This window comes from Xiphias gladius, chromosome 10, assembly GCF_016859285.1.
Source record: "Xiphias gladius isolate SHS-SW01 ecotype Sanya breed wild chromosome 10, ASM1685928v1, whole genome shotgun sequence".
Lineage (NCBI taxonomy): Eukaryota > Metazoa > Chordata > Actinopteri > Istiophoriformes > Xiphiidae > Xiphias > Xiphias gladius.
Genome location: NC_053409.1, coordinates 27,702,795 through 27,724,385, shown reverse-complemented (window position 1 = coordinate 27,724,385; position 21,591 = coordinate 27,702,795). Strand labels below are relative to the sequence as shown.

Genomic DNA, 21,591 nt, shown 5'->3' with positions numbered 1-21,591 from the left:
AGCTATCAGTCGGGGTGATTATTAACCTTACCAGTTAACAATTGATAAGGTGCTGTGGATTGTTTTCGTTTAACTTGAGTTTGAACTGTCAGTTAGCTCACTACAGGGTAATGACTACTCTCATTCAATAAGACCTTTACAGTTAGTGTAGTCCTGCATTGACCTCCGTATTAACACCATATCCACCTCTACCTGCTGCTCATTTCCTCTCGCTCTCCACTGTTTGCATTGAGTTGTGTTGTGTTTATTTTGTGTCTTTTATTCTTCATTTTTCACTCCATCTCCTTCTCACATCCCATGACAATGTTCAGTGCCTACCACTGAATACGTTTTTAGACAAAATTGTCTATAAATCTTCTCCAGTGGAGAAGAACCGCTGCCAAAAGATGTTTTGTAATAAATATCACTGCATTATCATTAATTTACTGTAATGTATTATTCATTTTACAAACTTAGAAATCCCACCACTGAACTACACTGAGCGCCCTTTTATTCCCAGAATGCACCTGGAGTTTCATTCTCAGGTTCAGTCCAGGAGCTGGGTGTGTAATGAGCTGCTGCCTTAATAAATCAGGAGTTAAATACACGCTGATAAAAATCAAATCCTCATTATCAAGTGTGTTGACACTCATATTAGTTAATTAGTCAATTAGTTAATTAGTCCTTTATTTAAACAGGCAGTCTCACTGAGATCAAGATCTTGATCTCTTTTTCAGTAGAGACCTGTGCACATGTACAGCAAAAGAACAAACACAGTTCAGACACAATTAACAAACACAATGGCCAATTAACTCAGCGCTGAAAAATGCAAGTGGAATTAAGAATGTCTGAGTTTAATGTTTTTAGATCTTAACGTTGAATCAGGGATTATATTTAAGTTTATGATTGACAGGATTTATAACCAATAAGAGTGGAGCTTTACACGCTGTGACAACAGACAGCTTGTTCTGTTTAAATTAGTCAAACTAATTCAAGAATGTTGTGTGGAAAAACATCAGCCTGACCTTACAGTGTGTCTCTCTTTCTTTTATCATCATCATCATTCACACAGGTCATTTACTCTGTCTGCTGCCAGCCTGTAACACTGTGGATGCGGAGTTAAACGTGTTTAGAGTCAGAGGGTGAATGTGATTGACCTGTGTTTTTTCTGATCAGGAGGAGCTGCTGAGGCTTCAGAGAGAGAGAGATGGAGCTCTGGACGACAGGCGACAGCTAGAGGCCGAGCTATTGGCACTACGAGCCAATCACAGGTCAGACTACTGAAAAGCAGCAAAACCTCAGCCTTGGTGTTTGTTGAAGATAAGATCCCAAGTCACGCTCTCTCTCCTCTGTGGTGAGGTCACAGTTCACTAATTTTATTTGAGCGTCTGGACTCTGATGTAAATTATTGCTGTATATAGTGCTCTCAGAAATTCCATTCTTTTAACAATCAGTGCTATATGTCACATTTTATAAATGTGTAATTAACAGTCATGTGACCCTGGAGCCGTCAGTGATGACACGAGTGAGGATAATTAGTGAGTGTCTGAAATCTCAATGTACTGCTCACTATTTAGTAAAGTGTAAGTGTCCACAGGGATTAGTGTTTGACATTTCAGACACATCCAAAGATTCATTCAGAAGTCTACATGTCTAGTTTATCAGTTTAGGGCATGTGCTAACGGTGGAAATCGAGGTGCATGAAATGACACCCCTCAGTGTTAGTGTGTGTTGCACTTGAGAGCAACACGATGGTTATTAATAACAATATCAAAGAGTAACTGATTATTTTGTAACTACAGCTACCAATGGACATCAATGATAACTCGGCTGCAATGTGGTCAGAATAGGGCCACCCTCACTCATAAGTGCTTGTTTTACTGAATGTTTCCTGTTTTTTTCTTCCCTTCCTTTGCTTAAACTGGTGATAAAAGCCAAAGTGGAGTTTTGAGTTTTTTTATCTTTGATTGAGAACTTAACTGAATTGGTGGCTCAGGTGTTTGGTGTTGGACTGTTTGGACTATATAAAGTTATACAGGTCCACACATTGAATTATGTTCCTCGTACCCACTTTTCTCCATTCCCACCGATTTTCCAGTCATGTCTCAATAATTCTAGTTGAGATGATTGAGAAATGATTGTGCTTTCTTGCAACCTTGAGTATTATGTATTGTTTATGCATAGTTATTTGCATGGTTTGACTTATGTGAATCTCAGATAAGTTCAGATTGCATAATTTTGTCGGACTTGACTCTGGCACCTCAGATCAAAAACTGCCAAGAAAACACCTACAGATATAAAGAATTATTGTCATTTACGTGGGCCGTTGTCACCTCTGACCTCATCACTGTATCCTCTTAGTCAGTGAGGCAGATGCAGGAGCCGCAGTGTGATGAGTCTATCAGATCAGAAATATGAAAATATGAAAAGATACTCAGAAGTGTCAGTGTCTCTTTACTGCAGACAAACAAACCACAGAGCCTTCAGAAGGGAAACACCAGATCCTCCTTCTATGGCAGTAAAACTCACATCATAGTCTCAACTCACATATCATAATTATTTTTGTTAAATTTAGTTATTTATTTCTTTTTTATATCTGCTCTTTTTGCCCCTGCTGTTACTAATTAAGCTACCCCCCAGCCACAATTATCAAACGCTTCTACTGCGTAAGGCTGGCTAACATGACAAAAACATATATAACCTTCACACATCACTTTTTAAATCACTGACAGCATTTGATTTTATTATGTTTGTTAGTGCAAGATTACAAATGTAAAGGCTCACTGACTGACACAAACCAGGGGGATCTCTGGTCTTCTCCATTCAGACAGTTTACTCTTTTTACATGCTTCAAATAAATCAAACTAAATATATTATTGAAGAATTCAGATTAAACAAATACTGGATTGAAATTTACTGTTTTTATTTGGAACATGAAACCTTTTCCACTACTGGGTTAAAGCCTTAAAACTGGACAGTAAAAGTATGTGTAATCTTCAGATCTGAAAAATGTGCTTATAAAACTATGCTATAGTTAAACATATGCAGTGTTATGCAGTGTTGCGAGGGAAAACCTGCATGTGTGAAAGGATCGTCTGAATCACACGCATAACCCTTTAACATACGGTAGACAATTAGAATAAATGCAGTAGCCGCATGGCACGAGTAGAGATGAAATTATGTAAGTTATTATTGTAACTTGTGTGTGTCAGATGATTAGAATTTAGTCTCTAAAATATCACAATATATCAATGAGTTAAATACAACAGGAGTTCATCTGTGTATACAGATGAACTCCTGTGTATGTTTTGAGTGTCACAGTAGCTGTAAAAGCAGAGGTGTGAAGGGACACACCTGTTTAGTTCCTTTTTCCCAGACTGACCTTTTAGATATTCTATTATTTTACGTTATATGCACCGGGCACCAACCCTTTCCAAGTAAAAACCACCTCTCATGTCCAAATATAAACTCAGATTTACCGATATAAGATATAAGAAATAAATAGCCCAAAAAAGTTCTTGATTTCTAAATAATGCCACCTCTTTTTTTTGTATTTAATTCTAGGTGTGGTCTGCTTGAACAAATAATAAAAATTATTACCTGTAGCTGTTTATCATTGTAAATTAATTGTAATGTCCACAATACAAATGTGATCAGCACAGAAACAGAGTGATGTCACACTCAGCACTCTGCTGCTCTGAGTTTTTCTTTTTACATCACTTATAAATAGATCTCATGTTTTATCTCCACTGCGATGGATCACAGAACTCGAGCCGGTTTCAGAAGTCAAACAGAAAATAAATGGAAACCAGCGGATGTCCGGAACATTGTCGGCATTGAGGGGTGGGGTTGGGGATGGGGGTGCTCTTGCTGAGCTGAGCCGTGAAATGCCATTCAAACAACGCAAGGCGTGGTGTGAATGGCGAAGGGAGTTTACTGGCGTACGAGTGTGTCATCTGCTGCTCTTCATCCAGCAGCGCACTGTGGCTGTTTCTGTTTGTATGTTTGGGCAGGTCGTATACAACTGTAAACACAAAGGTATAATCACTCCAATATGGAAGAGCATTTCTCTGAATAATTTGAAGGATATTGGAGGGATATCTGTGGGATATTCCACATGGGGAGAGGAGAGTAGATTAGAACGAACCATTGCTGTTGTGGATCAATGAGTCTAAAAGACATAACCCTTAACTCTGTATGTTCAGGACGTAAGAGTTTGGCTACAACCACGCTGGTACCTTGGTACACTTTATGATCTCTAAGTGTGTCTTCAAGAGACTGTCCAGTTGGTAGCCGTGCATCGTTAAAGTGGTCAGTGATGTTTATGAGGGCGATTGGGTCCTAGTTTAGTGGGATGTTGGCAGCTAAACAGAACTTTCCTCTTAATTTTTCCTAGCCAAAGGTACAAATACCCAACTGCTGTCGCCCTTTCAGATCGTTCGACATAGCACCCAGGTATATACTCGGTTTCAGACTAAGGTAAACAGACAGATATCTCTTGAAACATAAAACCAAAACTCAATTTGACAGATTAGAGGGAAGTGAGAGAATAATGTTTTCATGTAATTTCTGTTAACTGACCTTTCTTGCTCTGGTAAAAGACATGAATTGCAGACATAATCACTACAATTAGAGAGAAGTCCACTCACTCTGTTGTGATGCCTTTTACAATACGAGTCAGCCAGTTCACGTCAACAGCAGCCAAACTTGTTCCAGCTCTCTACAAAGTGTGTTCACACCAACAATGTCATAAAGGCTGTTACAGATCCTCAGCAGTGCTACTCTGAAAACAAGAGTAGTTCTAAACCTAGTTTATGTCTGGACCGTGTATGGTCAACGTGCGATATTGAGGACGTAGTTTAAAAACTGTTGTGAAACCGCCGTAAACAAGTACCTTCAATGGAAATTAGCTAAACCCTGCTCAAAAAGTAGCTAAATGTTGCTAGATGACATAATACACTAATTAGCTTATTCATGACATCATCGTGTCGTATTTGCAGTCTGCCTGGTGTCGGCCAGTTTCAGCCTTTTATCTGTTTACTTCTCTCCCACTCTCTGTGCTCACATATACAGTAATTGAATCCAGCGGAATTCCCAAAAAAGCTGTTTTCATCTACATGTTTTACCGTTTCTGTCGTCAGACGACGGAACAAGTATGAAACTTGGCCCATTAAAACTTCATGTTAAGCATCAGCCACTTCAAGCTGCTGCTCTGCTGCTAAAATCCTGATTTTACAACCACGACGTCGTCTGACAGAATCACCAGACACATTAGTTAAAGACGACGGCTGTGCTGTGATTTCAGGTGTATTTACCTGTAAAATGATCAGTCAGAGAAAAAGTTAGAAGCTCATACACATCTGAAGCGATTGGCAGCCCGGCTTGTAGCCACTCCCTGAACAGCATCAGACAAACACTGACTTTTAACGTGACTTTTATTGTTAAGTGTTTTTACCAGTTTTAATTACGGGTTTTGTTATTTTGGAGTGGAGGAGACCTCTGTGGAAAATTTGGGCCCGGGTAAAAACCTCCCAACTTCTTCCTTTTTTACAACCGTGTTGTTTTTGTGAGTTATTCTGGACTAAATTCAGCTATAATGGCTGTGTGTGTGGACTGAAAACTTTAGTACTTCTGCGGCCACCCTTCCCTGGCTGGCCTCCACGCACGCCGGCACTGCGGGTCCAGCAGCTACGGTGAGTGGCCATTCTTCTGTACAAAAGGTGGATGCAAGGGCACCGAGCACCGGGCACCAACATCACGCTGCTGCACAGGACTGGAACATTACAACACTGACACCAGTTTGACTCACTGACTCAGCAGGTTTAATAATAATGTCAGGGTCTCTGGGGAGTTCTTGTATGGCCAATCTCTCATTGTGATTCATGTTCAAGTGGGAGAAATTTGTCTTGCCTTTGTCCAGGATTTCTTTCTCAACCACTCTGCAGAAAGTTTGGTTGGAAGGATTCAAACAAAAGGGACTGAATTTACTTCTATTTTAAACACAGGTTTGTTAGACTCTTGTGTTTCAAAATTACCAAACATGTTTCAGTTTAATCTTTCTGAAAAAAAAAGGAATTAGTCCATTTTGATTTCAAAAGAGGCAACTGCAGTAGGAACAAAACTTAACCCTCTAGATAAGGGAGATAGTTGACCTGTAGTGAGTACCTTGCTTGAGAGGTCAATCACCGGGCTTTCGCCTGCTAGCAGGTGTTTGGTCTGTTCCTGGCATCCGGATTTCTCCTTTCCACGCCCCTTTTTACCCTTTGTCTGCCTCGTTGGTCATTTTTCGACTGGTGTCATCTCCCTGTTGGATGATGGTAGTTTCAGGAGGAGGCAGAATCACCAAGGAGGTCACTGTCAGATTGGTTAGTGATCTGGTGTCTCCCAAAAGGCGGTTGGGTTCCCTCATCACGTAGAAAATTGTAGACCTTACCATGCATTCATTCATTCATTCAAAAAAAAAGAGCTGCGTCTGAACATAATCCAGCTAGAGATTGCCACCACAATGGAAATTGAGAAATTAGTTTAGTGTTATTCGAATGTAATATCCAGGAGACAGGGTTAAATTAACATAACGTAACTTAGCAACTGGAGGTAAGTATGAGACTGTAAAAAATGTACGTTGATATTAGTACTTCATTGTTGGAATATAGATCTATCTTTGACTACTTTAGTCAAAAAAGAACGGTAATGCAGACTGTTTATTCCTGTTGTGTAGAAAATTAACAATTTAGACTTTCATGTTAGGAAATACCATTTAAAGAAAATACATTTGAAGAGTTTAGTAAATATTTAAAAAGGGGGACATTTCCAAATAATTGAAACATTTTAGGGATGGTCTCTGGTCAGTATTTTCTGAGCGTGGTGGTGTGGACTCACGACCTCATGTCCTCTCACTTCACTGCGACATCAGAAAAATAATCTGACAATAAAATAAAATAAAAATCTTGTATCAATAAATACAGTAAAATCAGTCAGCAGTGCTCCCGAAATAACATGACGAAGATAAATGTGATTACAGAGCTGCTACAGGTGAACAGATTTACAGTAACCAGGTTACTACCGGGCAAGTAAAGGTGTTGTCAGATTGTAACCTGAGATTTCTATGTGACCTGTGAGCAGGTAAACAAACTGAGAATCTGAATATATTCAGCTGCTGTTAAACTCTGAAGACTTCTGGTTGTGTATTGCGAGGACATTTTGACTGGTCCTTACACCTTCAAAGGGCCGTTTTAGGCTTCAGACCTGGTTTTGGGTTCAAGTTAGAACGAGGTTTAGGTTAGGGTTATGGTGAGGGGCTAGGGAATGCATTATGTCAATTAGTGTCCTCACAACTAATGTAAGACAAGTGTGTGTGTGCGCATGTGCTTGCATTGCTATCTCGATGTTGAACAATGTCAGAAACCATCGTTTCACGTTGATGACCAGCCAAAATGTCTGTTAGTGTGTTAGTTTTAGGTTTGGGTCAGAATCAGGTTTAGGTTGGGGTTAGGCATTGGATGTGATGGTTAAACTTAGGATGCAGGGGATTCAGATGGAAAACAGCCCTGTATTAAAGCATCGGGGGGCTGTGTTTTTGAAGGTACCAGTGAGACATTAAATTTAATTCAGTTTGTCCAGTTTGAGTAACAGATTCATGACTTTAAAGGTTAAACAGGGCGGCTCCGTCTCAGGAGGTAGAGCAGGTCATCCACTAACCAGAATGTCGGTGGTTCGATCCCCGTCTCCTCCAGCCCTCTTTGAGTGGTCGATAAGGTTAGAAAAGCGCTATATAAGTTCAGTCAAATGATCAGACACCAGAACCGTTCACGGAGGTTTGTAAAACTCACAGACAGGATTTTTCAACTCTGGAAAGTTATTATAGTATTTTATCTTTCACCCTGACAATCACAAGATAAACAGCAGAAATCCAGTTTTCATGTTACAAAGTTATCTAGCAGGAATGTGTGTTTGCATCTATGTGACTGTCCACTGCGACATCTTACTGGATGATGTCGTGTTCCAGCAAAAGCTGAGTCAGGATCTACTTTTGTGCCAGACGACCCTGCGATCTTTTGTCAAGGCCTCCTATGTTGCCGCCTACGCCTTCTCCATGGACTGACTCCAAGTGAATGAGAGGGCTGCATTTTTCACACAGGCCTGAACTCTGCCTGAACACAGCCTTAGCTTAGGGAATGCATTATGAAGGATATGCATTATGTCTCTGAGGGTCCTGAAACACAGAAAGACAAACGTGTGTGTGTGTGTTTGTTCAGAGGATTCCTCCTCCTCTCCTTTGTCTTCAGTTTAAACCAATAAGGTGAAAGGGAGAAAGAGAGGTAAACATAGACTGAACATACAGCTGTAAGAATACAAACTGTGTGTGTGTGTGTGTGTGTGTGTGTGTGTGTGTGTGTGTGTGTGTGTGTGTGTGTGTCTCTTGTTGACCTATGACCTGGTGACTCAGTCCAGGGGCCTCATTTATAAATCCGTGCGCTGGATCCAAAAAAGGGCTACGCCAAAAAATAATCAGATTTATAAAACTGTTCATATGCACGTCTTTGCTGGAATTTCTCTTTCACAATTAGCTTAGAAAATCGGACCCAAGGACAAGCCTCATATTCCACCCACTACACTCCCACAGCTAACCATATGATCAATGCAAAACTGTTTATGAATACTGATCTAGATATTGTTCAGTTCAGTTCAGATCTTTATTTTCCCACAAAAGGAAATTCTTTTTGCGGCAGAAATACAAAAACACGTGAAACAAAAACGCAGTAAAAACACCAAACGAACAATGTGAACAATTACACAGGATATCGGCAGGTCTTGAAAAGTCTTAAAAAGCAGTGATTTAATTTTCCTCTAAAAAGTCAGTAAAAGGTAGAAAAGTTGTAAGTTGGTTCTATAAAGGTCTTAATGTTTCTTTTTCTAGCCATAGGCTGTAACAATAGGTATAAAATGTTGTTTGTGATTTTAGCAAAACCCATATACAGCTGGGATGTACTTATGAAATGTGATACAAATGTCATTAAATTAATGCACTTGGTAACTAATTCTCATCCATATCATTCCCACTGGTTTTTTTCATACTTTGTCTGGTATGACTGAGAAACAGGTATAAATGTCATTCTGTGTATAAAGTCATAAATTGAACTTGGTGAACCTGCAGAAAACCTGATCTCGGTTGGCAGTTACCCACAAAAATGAACACCAAACAATTTTTAGCGTGAAAGAGGTTGAGAGGCCTGCAGTAGGGACGCAAACTGGAAGAATAAAACAGAGCAGAACTGGGTAAGATAACAAGTGAGTCGTGCTGTGTAAACTGTGAGTCTCCATACATCATCCGGATTGATGCTGAACGCCTGCAGAGACGAGGGGGGGGTTGATTTCAGCATTTTTTGGGGAATAACAGCTCATGTCTCCTTCTCTCCTGTTATTTCTCTTCATTTTTCAAAGAGATTTGTTAGATTTTACTTCATATAACCCCTTTTTGTGCGTGTGTGCGTGCGCACGCACGCATGGTTCTAAAACTCTTATCTATTATCCATTATTATTTATTATTTACAAACACCAGGACATAAACATCATTCTCTCTCTCTTTTGATACCACAAAGACTGTCAGTTTCTGCAGCTGGTCAGTGAAGTCATCAGAAGAACTCTGTGCTGAATCCAAAATGTTTGTATTCTCCGTAACTGTGGGGTTCGAATCATTTCTGTTGATACAATCTGTCATAATCACTACTCAGTCATATTTATTGACTGATCTTTGTTTTGCCACAATTAAAGGTAAACACACTACAGACCTGTGCAGATCTTCAACATGTTCGTTGAACATTCAGATCGTCTATAAATTAGAAAATTCATACTGGAGTTTGGTACAAATTTAATAACTCCACTGTTCTTATTCTGTTGATGACAAACGAACCAGAAATGTAAAACACATCCCTTCCCGTCAACAAATTCCAGACAGGAAGTAGTTTTTACTGGATCTTTGCTGGTGCTCTTCTAGAAATCTGGTGGATATCTTAGATCTCCGCAGGTTTACAGCTGGATCTCTTCTGGATCTCAGTTGATCTCTTCTGGATCTCTTCCTGGTCACAGCTGATCGTAAATTTCTGATTTCTGCTGGATCTCGACTGATCTTTGGTGGACCTGGATGTCTTCTGGGTTTTATTGGAATCTTTACAGGTTTACAGATGCTCTTCTGGTGTCTGCCCGGTCACAGTTGATCTTAGGTGGATCTATGCTAGGATACAGCAGGTCTCTTCTGGATTTTAACTCATCTCTGGTTGTCTAAATTGCTGCTGGCTTACAGCTGATCTTTGCTGAATCTCAGCTGGTCTCCCCTGCTCTTTCCCAGTGGTTTTATAAACAACTGGGTCTCTGCTGGATCTTTGCAGGTTTATAGCTGGATCTTTTTGTATTTAGTTTGGATCTCTGCAGGATCTCGGCTGATCTCTGGTGGATCTGGATCTCTGGTGGTTGAAAGGTGATCTGTGCCGGATCTCAACTGATCTCCTTTGCTATTTTCAATTTGGATTAAATCTATCCTCGAGTATCTGCCTGGTCACAGGTGGATCTCTGGATCTCAGCTGATGTCTGATGGTTTACAAGTGGATCTCAGCTGACCCTCATCAGGTTTACAGCTGTGGATCAGATGGTTCTTTAACATCAAACATCTGTTTCTGACTGAAACCTCATTGATGCAGGTCAGGAACAGATTGACCCCCCTTTGACCTCTGACCTGCTGCCTGTTGGTTTAGGAGCTCAGAGGACAACAATGGTCCACACACATGGTCAGTGGACGATGGAGAGATGTGTCAGTATGGATTCTCTCTGACAACAGATCTGTACAGGGTCTAGTCCCTGATTTAATGCTGATGCATGTTTGGATTCGAGAGTCTGAAATGGCACTTTCCATAAATAGAAGAAACTGAAGTATTCAGAAGCTTTGTTTGGTTTTATTTAGGTCATTTTTTCTTCTTCTTTTTATTTTTATCTTCACACAATTTGCCTCACTGACACAACAGTAGCTGATGGTTTAAAACAGTGTTTCTGTTTGAATCTCATTCAGTCGATGGCAAACAGACGCAGAGCAAAGCAGAGGTTGTATAACACATCAGGATACAGTGTGCCTGGGAAATGTAGCAGTCCAAACCTGAGACTTCAGTCCATATCAGAAAGATGCAGATTATGACACCTGACTGGTCTTATTCCAAGTACAACACGATACAATATGAAATGATACAATAACATGCCATACATTTTATTGTCCCCATGGGGAGATTTTTCTTGGACTCAAGTGCTCCACACGTGTAACCGCCTCCATAGTTATATAAAAAACAAATGACAAATAACAACATATAAACAAAGCAGCGCATACTGTAGCAAATCACAGCCACAAATGACACATATTGCACATATTACACAACCAGTGATTAGAAGTGATAAGAAGACCATGAAGCTATCGCAAAACCCCTGCAGCGTCAAGCAACATCATTTAAAACTTTAATTGAGGTAGGCACAAAGGAGTTTTTAAAATGGCTGAGTTTACATCGGGGTACTCTATGTCATCTGCCAGAGGGTCAGAGCTCTTACTCAGGGTGGAGAACATGAGACGGGTCAGACAATATTTTCTGCGCTTGCCTGAGAACAGACTGCTCATATATTGACTGCAGGGACCGGTGTTCAGTCTTCCCCATGACATTCATGGTATGCTGTACCAGACGAGCAAGCTTAGATTTAAACTGTACAGTGAGATTGCTGTACCATGCTGACATCCCATACCTGACTACGCTCTTTACTACAGCCTGGTAGAATAAAAACACAATCCTCTGGTCCACCCCATACACCCCGAGTCTGTGTAGGAAGGATGATCTCTGCCGTAAACGAGAACACAAACTTTCAACGCGGGCCTTCCAGCTAAAGGTGTTGTCCAAGGGAAAGCCAAGGTCCTTGTAGGAGCAGACCTGATTGATTGGTTCATCAGGTATAACCACTAGACTATGACCCCCCACTGACCTAGGGTCAAGAACCATCCCCTCAATTTTTCCCACATTTAAAATGAGACAGTGGGTCTCATTTGATAACTCTACATTTGGCAGGTTGGCAGCATTATTAAACTCTGATGTATCCATGGAAACCTGTTCTCCTGTTGTAGCTGTTGTCAGTCATTACATCAGGAAATCACTCTATCTGCTTAAAACATGCAAAATCAGACTGGATTTATTTTGCTTTCTAAAATCTGAGACATTAAACTTAATTTTTTGTGAATGAGAGTAACAACATGAGAAACCACTGGCGAATCAGTGAGTCATGGTCCACACACATAGCAAGAATCCTCTGAAAAGCTCAAGTACTTAACATGGGGAAGAAATTAAGGAATGACGTTTGTTCTGAACCTTCAGCGGTCTCCTCAGGTCTGAAGTGAACTGGGTGAACTATGTCCTTTGTTCTGTCCTCTGCTGTCTGTCTGCGTTGTTTACCTTTAATTAACCTGGATACCCTCCAGCACCTATCAATATCACAGCTGATTGATCATCTATCAGCTCTGTCACAGTGAGGTCAGAGCTGCTCTCAGATCAGATCATAGGTTTCCTCTGCGTGTGTTGGACCAGCGACGATCTACTACATACTGACACCAATCACCGTGTTTCCGATCAGATCAAGTCATCTGTCATAAGGCCTCTCTCAATACAGAGTACGCCAAGTTCAGACTCCTGTACTTTGGAGTTCGAACTTGGCAAGTTCAACTCAGAAACTCTAGACTCCCAAGGACTGGAGAACTGTCTGCAAGCCCTGGGATGGCGGCGCACATTGACCGATTAGTCATCTCAGGAGGTAATCTCCGAAAACGCCAGAGCAAGTTTCAAAAACAGGCATTATTTGGATAAACTGACCACATATTCGAAATCTAAATGGTTACTTTCTCAGCTGAAAATAAAATCAAAACTAAAACTTAAGTGATATAATAACAGTCCTAGGATGAAAATTGTTACAGCGTTGAGCCTGGCTAAAAATCTTTGCCATTGTCGCTGGTTGGCGTGCAGTGCATTCTAGGACGCTTTACTTTTTAATAAATTCGTAACAAAGGAAAAGAGGCCAGCTCTGGGGAAAAAGATGTTCCTCAGTCTATCAGTGTGGTTTTTGATGGTGCGGTATCTTTTCCCTGATTGCAAGGGGACAAACAGGTGGTGTCCCTGGTCGATTGTGTCTTTGCTGATGTTGCTGGCTTTCCTTTGTAGAAGTCCAGCATACACAGCATCCGGGTCTGGGAGCACAGCTCACACAATCCTGTGTGCTGTCTTTACCACCCGGGCCATGTCCTTCCTCTTCTCTGCCGTGCAGCTGACATACCATACTGTGACACATTGACAGAGGATGCTTTCTACGCTGCTTCTACAGAAGTTGACCAGCAGCTGAGAGGGAAGTCACGCTTGTTTGAGTTTTCTGAGGAAGGAAAGCCTCTGTTGGGCTTTCTTCACCAGGTAGGTGGTGTTAAGGGACTATGTGAGGTCTTTCGTTATGTGGATTCAGAGGAATTTGATGTTGTCAACAATGTCCACCTATTCACCGCTTATGTGAAGTGATGAGTGTGTGGTCTTCCTGGATCTCCACAATAATCTCCTTGGTTTTAGTGGTGTTCAGGACCAAAGATTATTTTGCAAACACCACTCAGACAAATGTTGGACCTCCTCTCTTTAGCATGCCTCCTCGTCATTGAGTCCCACTATGGTGGTGTCATCAGGAAGATTCACTATAGTGTTAGTGATGTGAATGGGGGTGCAATCACGGGCTGAAGAGGGTGAAGAGGGCTGGACTGAGCACGCAGCCCGGTGGCACACCTGTCTTCAGCATAAGGGTTGAGGATGTGTGGTTACTTTTGTGGTCTGTAAGTGAGAAAGTGCATAATCCATGAAAAGAGTGAGGTGGAAAATCCCAGGTTGTTGAGTTTGTGGACCAGTTTACGGGAGATTATAGTATTGTGATGACACGGTGATAACTCTGTGATGCAGCTTAGATGAGGCAACGATGCTCTGATGGTATTTTAGGATTTTACAACAGTGTACAGATCGCTGACAGTTTCAACCGACATGTTCCTGCAGAGGATGCGTTGGATTTGCTTTAGAGGGTGAAGTCTGTCACATGCGAGTTCAGTGGCTCAGCTTCAGTAAAACAGACTGACAGACGCTGCTGATTCTGTGGGTTTAAACAATTTTCAGACAAACAGGTTTGAAAAGAGAGTATGTTTTTGTGGTAATGAACATCCTCTGCTCTTCATCCTCCCTCAGCTCTCAGGATCTTCTCGCCCCCTCTCCCTCGTTGCCTGGTGACGGTGTCTCTCCAGGGAGTTCATCGGAGGTCCCGTCCTGTCCGGCCCCGCCCCTGCTGGTCCAGCTCAAGCAGCTGTCGAAGGAGAAGCAGAGCGTGGAGGCAGAGCTTCAACGCTGTCAGGAGGCGGAGCGAGATGCCAGTGAGAGAGTCCGCAGGTCAGATTGTACTTCACACCTGTCAACATGCTTTTTATACTTTAACACAATCATTTATATGGTTTATATGTCATTTCCATCCATCAGTGTCCTTTTGTTCTGGGTCTGTTTTCTTCTAGTTTGGGCTCTTTGGTTCTAGTGAAGTGAAATTTAAAAATTGCAGCATACAGTGATGTTTCAGAGAATAATCTTCTTCCAGCTTTGTTTCAGCAGTTTGTGTTTGACTTTTCCTGTTTTAGCATGACACAAAACAGCTTCATAGCAAAATGGTTTTCCCACTTAAGGAAAGGTCACCGGTAGCTTCAGTGGATCTGAACACGAAATCCAAAGAAAAATCTGATGTGAACAATTAGAGCTGCAGCGATTAGATTTTTTAGATTAGATTCAAATTTATTTTCATTGCACAGAGCACAAGTACTGAGACAACGAAATGCATCTAACCGGCAGTAAAAAAGGAGTAATAAATAATAACAATAACTCAAATAATGCATCTGATGCAGAGTCAACTTAAGGAGATATGCAATATCACATGCAGATCTACATGCTGCAGCAAACATAGGGAGAGGCAGAGAAGGGCCTGATCCAGACCTCTTATTAGTTCAGGGGTGACCTTATACGTTGAGGCTAAGTCCCGCCCCCCCGGGACTGGGCAGGAAGTAGGAATTTTAACAGTCGACGTAAACGCTCCGGGCAGATAGAAAGGTCTACACTTTACCGTGTGCAATGACTCTCGATTGTAGTAGTGTCCTTGCACCAAGCTTTGTTCACATAGATGCACAATCCCCGCCTCCGGTATTACCGGAGTCATCAGCTGTTCTGTCTGCCCGGAAGACACAGGTTATAAGATCTGACGTTCAAACGTTTCTGTCAGCTGTAGGAGACACATGCAAGACTGTTCCGAGTGAAAAGACTTCAAACAAATAGGCAGGTAACTACTAATTCGCAGAACCTGGAGAGATGCCGAGCCTCGCATCGTGCGTGCGCCGCCATTTGGGTCTGGTTATCGGGTTATGGATTAATCGACGAGTCGATTGTCCGAAAACTAATCAGCAACTCTTTTAATAATCGGTTTAAGGTTTAAGTCGTTTTTCAACAGGTGTTGGTTCAACGTTCTCAAATGTTAAGTAGTTTTCTGCTTTTCCTCATCTTCCATTGAATACTGTTGGGTTTTGGACTGTCGGTTGGACAAAACAAGACATTTAATGAAGTCACTATGGGCTCTAGGGACTTACTGTGTGATTTGACATTTTTCATCGTCATCTTATGGTTTATAGACTGATCGAATCATTCATTAATCTAGAAAAAGATCCGTAGATAAATTGATAATAAAATAAGGTGAGGTAATAAAGTGAGGTAATAATTAATATTTTGGCTATATTGCCCAAAGTAGTAAACCAGACTCATCAAACGTCTGAAGCAGGAAGTGCTGTAATGAACAAACAGAGCATTTTCTAATTGACATTCAATGTTGAAACTTCACCTTCCCCTTTACCAACAGTCCCTAAAGACCACACTACACTGAACTGAGCATAAGAGTTTTTCTGCAGCAAGAACTCTGAATTCAAATCATTGCTGCAGAACCTCAGTGCTCTCCTCTGTCTACAGACACTTTGGCGTAAAACCTTGGTCTCGTTAAGACCAGTGCAGCTCGCTCTTTCGTTCTGTGGTCTCAGACAGCTCGAGGGGTGTTTAAGGTGCCATTTACTTTGTTTCTTGATTTTAGGCACAGACGTGTGGACAGCACATCTATGAACAAACACACGCTGAATATGTACAGACAAAAAAATGACAGCTCCTCTTACAGTCAGGAGATCACATGACAGAAAATGCCCAATATCAACTTGCCGCGTACAGAAAAAGACCGTTGCTGGTCCAAACAGGACCATAGCCCATTAAGGACATGTAATACGGGTTGTTTTAGTTTACGTTTCTGCAATATATTCGCAATTCTTTTGTAATAAAAGTGTGTACAATATTCAGAATATGCAGGAGAAAAAACAAATCAGTATGTGGTCTTGTTCTGTGGCATCTTTTCTGTGGTCTATCATATGTTGTTTTATGCCACAGGTACGACTCTTTTCTGGTTAAATTCCACATAATGTGCCCACACTCTCACAGCATGGCCCCGTATGTTGCAGTGTGACGAGAGAATGAGCAAGTTTGTCCCCGGTGAGTCATACCTGGGATAGGTAGGTTTGACTCACCTGTAGCTGCAAGACTGGACTGGGTATGTCCCACAAAGCCAGTGGTGACGGTAGCTGTCCGGCTGGTTGACCTTTTCTGGTTTTGTCCAGTCCACTCCTCTCCTGATGTAGGCAGTTAGTTATGTAATGAGTAAAAAGTTTGCCCATAATGAGACAGACCCTATTTACTGTGTGATGTCTCTTTGTTCCTCCAAACACCCTGACCTACCAAACCGAAACACTTATGGTTAGTCAGTAGTTGCTTACTGAGTCATTCACATACAAGTGTCCCACCCACGTGGACTTATTAGACACCAAATATACTGTTGCAGTGGTAAAGCATTTGTTAAAAAATAACTTAACTGCTTAAATATGACAAAACACTGCAAAACAAAGAACTTTGTCTCTCAAACTCTACAAATCAAGTCTGACACAAAAAAATGTTCTTCCCAAAACACAACTCAAGTTTTTTATGAAGGATTCAGCAGAAACAAGGTACATTTTACTAAACTCCTTTCTTCCACACAAGATTATGTCTATTTGTTTCAGACTTTTTTGTAATTGTTCTTTTTTTCCTGTGACTTACTGGATAACTTGAGCACCTCAGACCTCTAAAGAGTCCTCAACTAGCCGCAACCTGTTATATAGGTCACACACCAAACAGGTTTAAAACCTGGGAAATCAGCGACATACGTGAGAATCGATGGCGTTTCCTGTCATCAGGAACATGTTGCTGTATCTAACAGCAGCCACCAGAAACTCTGGGGTGTGTTCAAAGACTGTTTAAGCGTGTGGGACTAAAGAGATTTGGTTGTGATGATTCATATTCAGCGGACATCGGTGTGAGTGTCTCTGCCGGCGAGTTGATCGGGAAGAATTAATCCTTCAGATTTCAGCTCATGCAGGATGACGGTCTGATGCTGAATAACGTGACTTCTTCTTCTGCTGCTTCTCATCTCATCAGCCTGAAGATGAAGGGATGAGATTCATGATGAAAACAGCTTAAGTCGTCCGTCTGCGTCCCGCGCCGTCCTCCTGGGCTCAAACCCGCAGCTTTCTGCTCTAATTTGGCTGCCAGCGGGGGGGGCGGCCGGCTCTGAAGAGCCACCCAAGTTTCTGAATAGTGGAGAGAGGAATATTTGCTCTCTGGAGGGGTGGGGGGTGATAGAAATCTGCTGGTTATTAGAGACGGGAAGTTTAATTTGGTTTGCAGAGAGAGAGAGAGAGAGAGAGAGAGAGAGAGAGAGCGAGTGAGCCTCAGTGAGTGTTAGAAAGTCATCCAGGGTCAATTTTCCAACTCCTCCCTTCTTCATTTCAGCTTCATTTCAGTCTCCTGCTTTGTCATCTTCTCTTTCTGCACTCAAGCTGTCAAATATTCTCTGTGTTAGCCAGAGAACTTCACTGATTTCAGAGTATGTAGAAATGTCTGGTCACTGTAGGAAAACAACTTGTAAAAACAGGAACAACTAGAAACATGACAAGGTAGGAAATAAGTCCCTGCATTTGAAAACCTAGAGAAGTAGCCTCCGCAGGCGGAAATGTGGTCTAAACGTCATCACTGCAGGTAGAAACGTAGAGAGGTAGCCACTGCATGTCGCCATGGCCAAAGCGCAGCTAGTAATGTCGCCATTTGAGGTAGAAATGTGTTCATTGGGGTTAAAAGTAGTGTCATCATTAGTAGAAATGCACTGCAGGTAGGAACATAACCACAGGTAAAGACGTGGTCACTGCAGAAACCCCGAAAAGGGGCCATCGGCAGGTGGCAATATGATCTCATGTCATCACTGCAGGTAGAAACTACCTGCGGAGGTAGATACGTAGGTAGAAGCATCCTTATTGCAGGCAGAAATGTGGCCATAGTAGAAACCTTAAAGTGTATTCACTGCAGTTACGCTGCAGGTAGAAGATCCTCGTGCTTAACATGGTCTCTGTAGGTAGAAGTGTGGTCACTGTGGACAGAGACAAGGTCTAAACATCAGCACTGCAGACGGACCACCTGAGACTGGCGGTTCATACGTTCAGACGTGGACTGATGGGTTTTATCCTGTAAAAACATTTAGCACCTCCACACTGTGGGAGTGTTCTGGCCCCCCCTCACATATTCATGTCGCTCCTCTTCCTCCCGCCACTCGACTCCAACAATCGACTGTCCTGTCGGTGTGTTTACTTTCTCTGCTTTCTCACCCCTCCTCCCTCCTCCTCCTCCCCCATCCCTCCATCAGACCGCAGGCCTCAGACAGACTGACAAAGGTCCCGCAGGGTTGTTGGTTTAATTCCCACTGTGGAATAATATTGTACGACAGGAGAAGCATCTGTCTGTAAACGTCAGACGTTCCTTATATTCTCCTGATGTGTTCAGGTTTTTGCTCAGTTTGTCTTCTTAGCGTTTATGACACTGAAGTTTCAGACTGAAATCATTTTTCTCCTCTTCCTCCTCCTCAGGTTGGAGCGTCTGGTCGAGGTTTTGAGGAAGAAAGTCGGGACAGGAAGCCTCCGAGCCGTCATCTGATCTGTCTTCTTAATCCTTTTAATCCTTTTTATATCACTAAACTGACCACTGATTATTTTATCTAGTTTTCTTTTTTATTTTCTTCCTTCAGGTTTTTCTTTAGTGAAAAGATCTGCAGCTCTGTTATGTATATCACTACTGTTATAAGCCTACAGAGTATTTTCTCCTTATTTCTTTATCCAAGACTTTTGATGGGTTTTTTTGTTTGGTATCTTAACCTACTGTAAAACCAAAAAAACAAAATTGCAGCCTTAAAGTTTTAAGTTTTTGATTTTTAGTTAATTTTTTTGGTTCAGGTGTAATCATGAAATATTTTTAATAAGATGATTGAACTGATTCTCAGCTGTTGCTTAGTTTTTTTGTTGTTATCTGTACATTTATCATATTTTGTACTAAACACAATTGTATAATTGATGGATAAATGTATTTTTTTCTTTATTTGGTCTTGAAATAAAATGTTAATCATTTTCATTCATTTCTGTAGTTACATATATTGCAACACAAAAAACTCACCTGTCAAATCACGGTTCATGTTGGTTTCTGAGTGGATATGGTAACTTTGGTTGACTCAAATCATGAAACAGAATCTGGCACGATTTCTGAGTTTTATTCAAGCAAAAGTGAACAAAACTGTTCGATGTGTTTTAGTGACATTGTTGCCGACGGCGTTTTTGGAAGTTGGAAGTGTTGTGGCTTTGTTACAGTAAGAAAGTAGAAAATAAAAGAGTTAAATGTGGTTTAATCTCATCTGAATTTGCAGTTAACTAAATCTAATTATATTACAACATAATGAATGTTTTAATGAAGAGGTTTTACTCTGTGTTACAGAAAAGATGAACATTATGAATCTTCTTTTTGAGCCCAGTTTACATCTCGTTTCAGCGTCTCAGCAGTGAAGGCTCCCTCCTCCTCCCGCTCCTCCTCTATGTCTCTAATTGAAGATCAGTCTGCCTTTTAGTTCGTCTGTTGATTTAAGGTTCGTCTCTTAAACTCTCCTGTTTTAAACAGAAATGCTGCTCAGATTAATTTCACAGGTTCGCTGTGACAAATGTGAGGAAGCCGCTCTGACTTCATGTTCCCTAAAAACTTCAAATTAAAATTTACTTTGACAACTTTGAATAACTCGGTCAAACTGTCGATTTAGAGGAAACAGGTGTAGCTTCATCAGGTGTCTGGTTTCTGCCCTGAAACATGTCTGTTCAGCAGATTTCTCAAAAACTCAACACCAAACATAACCAAACACCAAGTGAGTAAATCCAGACGCAACAACTAAACACCAACACAGAAATCTAAACATTGGAATGAAGACTTAACATCGAACAAAAACGAAAACTCGAGTTGAAAGTGGGGAGAGACTCGTCCAGCTCAAGTACCCAGAGATCAGATGATAATCAAACAGGTATAAGATCATGTCGAATGTTCAGTTAGAGGGTTAAAACAGGAAAAGAACAAAAAACATGGTGAGAAGTCAGGAGCTGTTTCCTGCATCACAAGTAAAATTGGTTTTATTCTAGTATATATCATATTATTGGAAAATTATTATTACTGATGCTTTAACAAGTAAACAGCATTTTAAAGTCACAGCTGGTTGAACTAAAAAATTTTAACTACCTCATATACTGTAGGGCATTTTCATCGATAACAGAACATATTTTGTTGATCATACGCTCACTGAGCGCTTTATTAGGAACACCACACTAATACTGGGTGGAGCCGTCCTTTGCTCTCAAACAGCCCCAGGTCCTTGTGGCCTGGATTCACCAGATATTGGAAACTTTCTGGTCCATGTTGACATGACAGCTGCACATTCACGCTGTCAATCTCCTGTTCTACCACATTTCAGAGGTCCAGATCTGGAGACTGGGGAGGCCCCTGAAGTTCACTGGACTGATTGTCATGTTCATGAAACGAGTTAGAGACGACTTTTGCTTTGTGACTTGGAGCATTATCTTGCTGGAAGCAGCCATTAGAAGATGGTTAAATTGTGACCTTAGAGGGAAGCACATGGTCGGCAGCAATACTCAGACAGGCTGTGGCATTCAAACCATGATTGATTGGTATTAAGGGGCCTAAAGTGGAGCCAAGAAAAAATCCCCCACACCATTAGACCACCAGGCAGGTTGGGTCCATGGATTCATGCTGTTGTTGCCTAATTCTGACCATACAGTCTGCTACCTCAGCAGAAATCCAGATTCATCAGACCAGGCTACGTCTTTCCAGTCTTCAACTGTCCACTGTTGGTGAGTCTGTGTCCACTGTAGCCTCATATTTCTGTTCTTGGCTGACGGGACTGTAACCAGACATGGTCGTCTGCTGTTGTAGTTCCTCCACCTCCAGGTTCAACGTGTTGTTCATCCTGAGCTGCTTTTCTGCTCACCACAGTGGTTTTCTGAGTTACCGTAGCTCTTCTGTCAGCTCCAACCAGTCTGGCCAGTCTCCTCTGACC

At 41.5% G+C, this 21,591-nt stretch overlaps 1 protein-coding gene across 4 annotated transcripts in view; it reads left to right on the top strand.

Annotated features, from left to right (window-relative positions):
• mipol1 (mirror-image polydactyly 1) overlaps positions 1-19,573 on the top strand; it is an 85,446-nt gene extending 65,873 nt beyond the window's left edge. For 2 of the 4 annotated variants that reach the window (XM_040137211.1, XM_040137210.1), the window contains 3 exons: positions 1,156-1,250; positions 14,256-14,453; positions 19,079-19,573. In XM_040137211.1, coding sequence (XP_039993145.1) covers positions 1,156-1,250; positions 14,256-14,453; positions 19,079-19,145 — 360 coding nt within the window. In that variant the 3' untranslated portion in view covers positions 19,146-19,573. The remainder of the gene's footprint in view (positions 1-1,155; positions 1,251-14,255; positions 14,454-19,078) is intronic. The other 2 variants (XM_040137213.1, XM_040137212.1) reach the window with 1 other exon arrangement.
• The last annotated feature ends 2,018 nt before the right edge of the window (positions 19,574-21,591 follow it).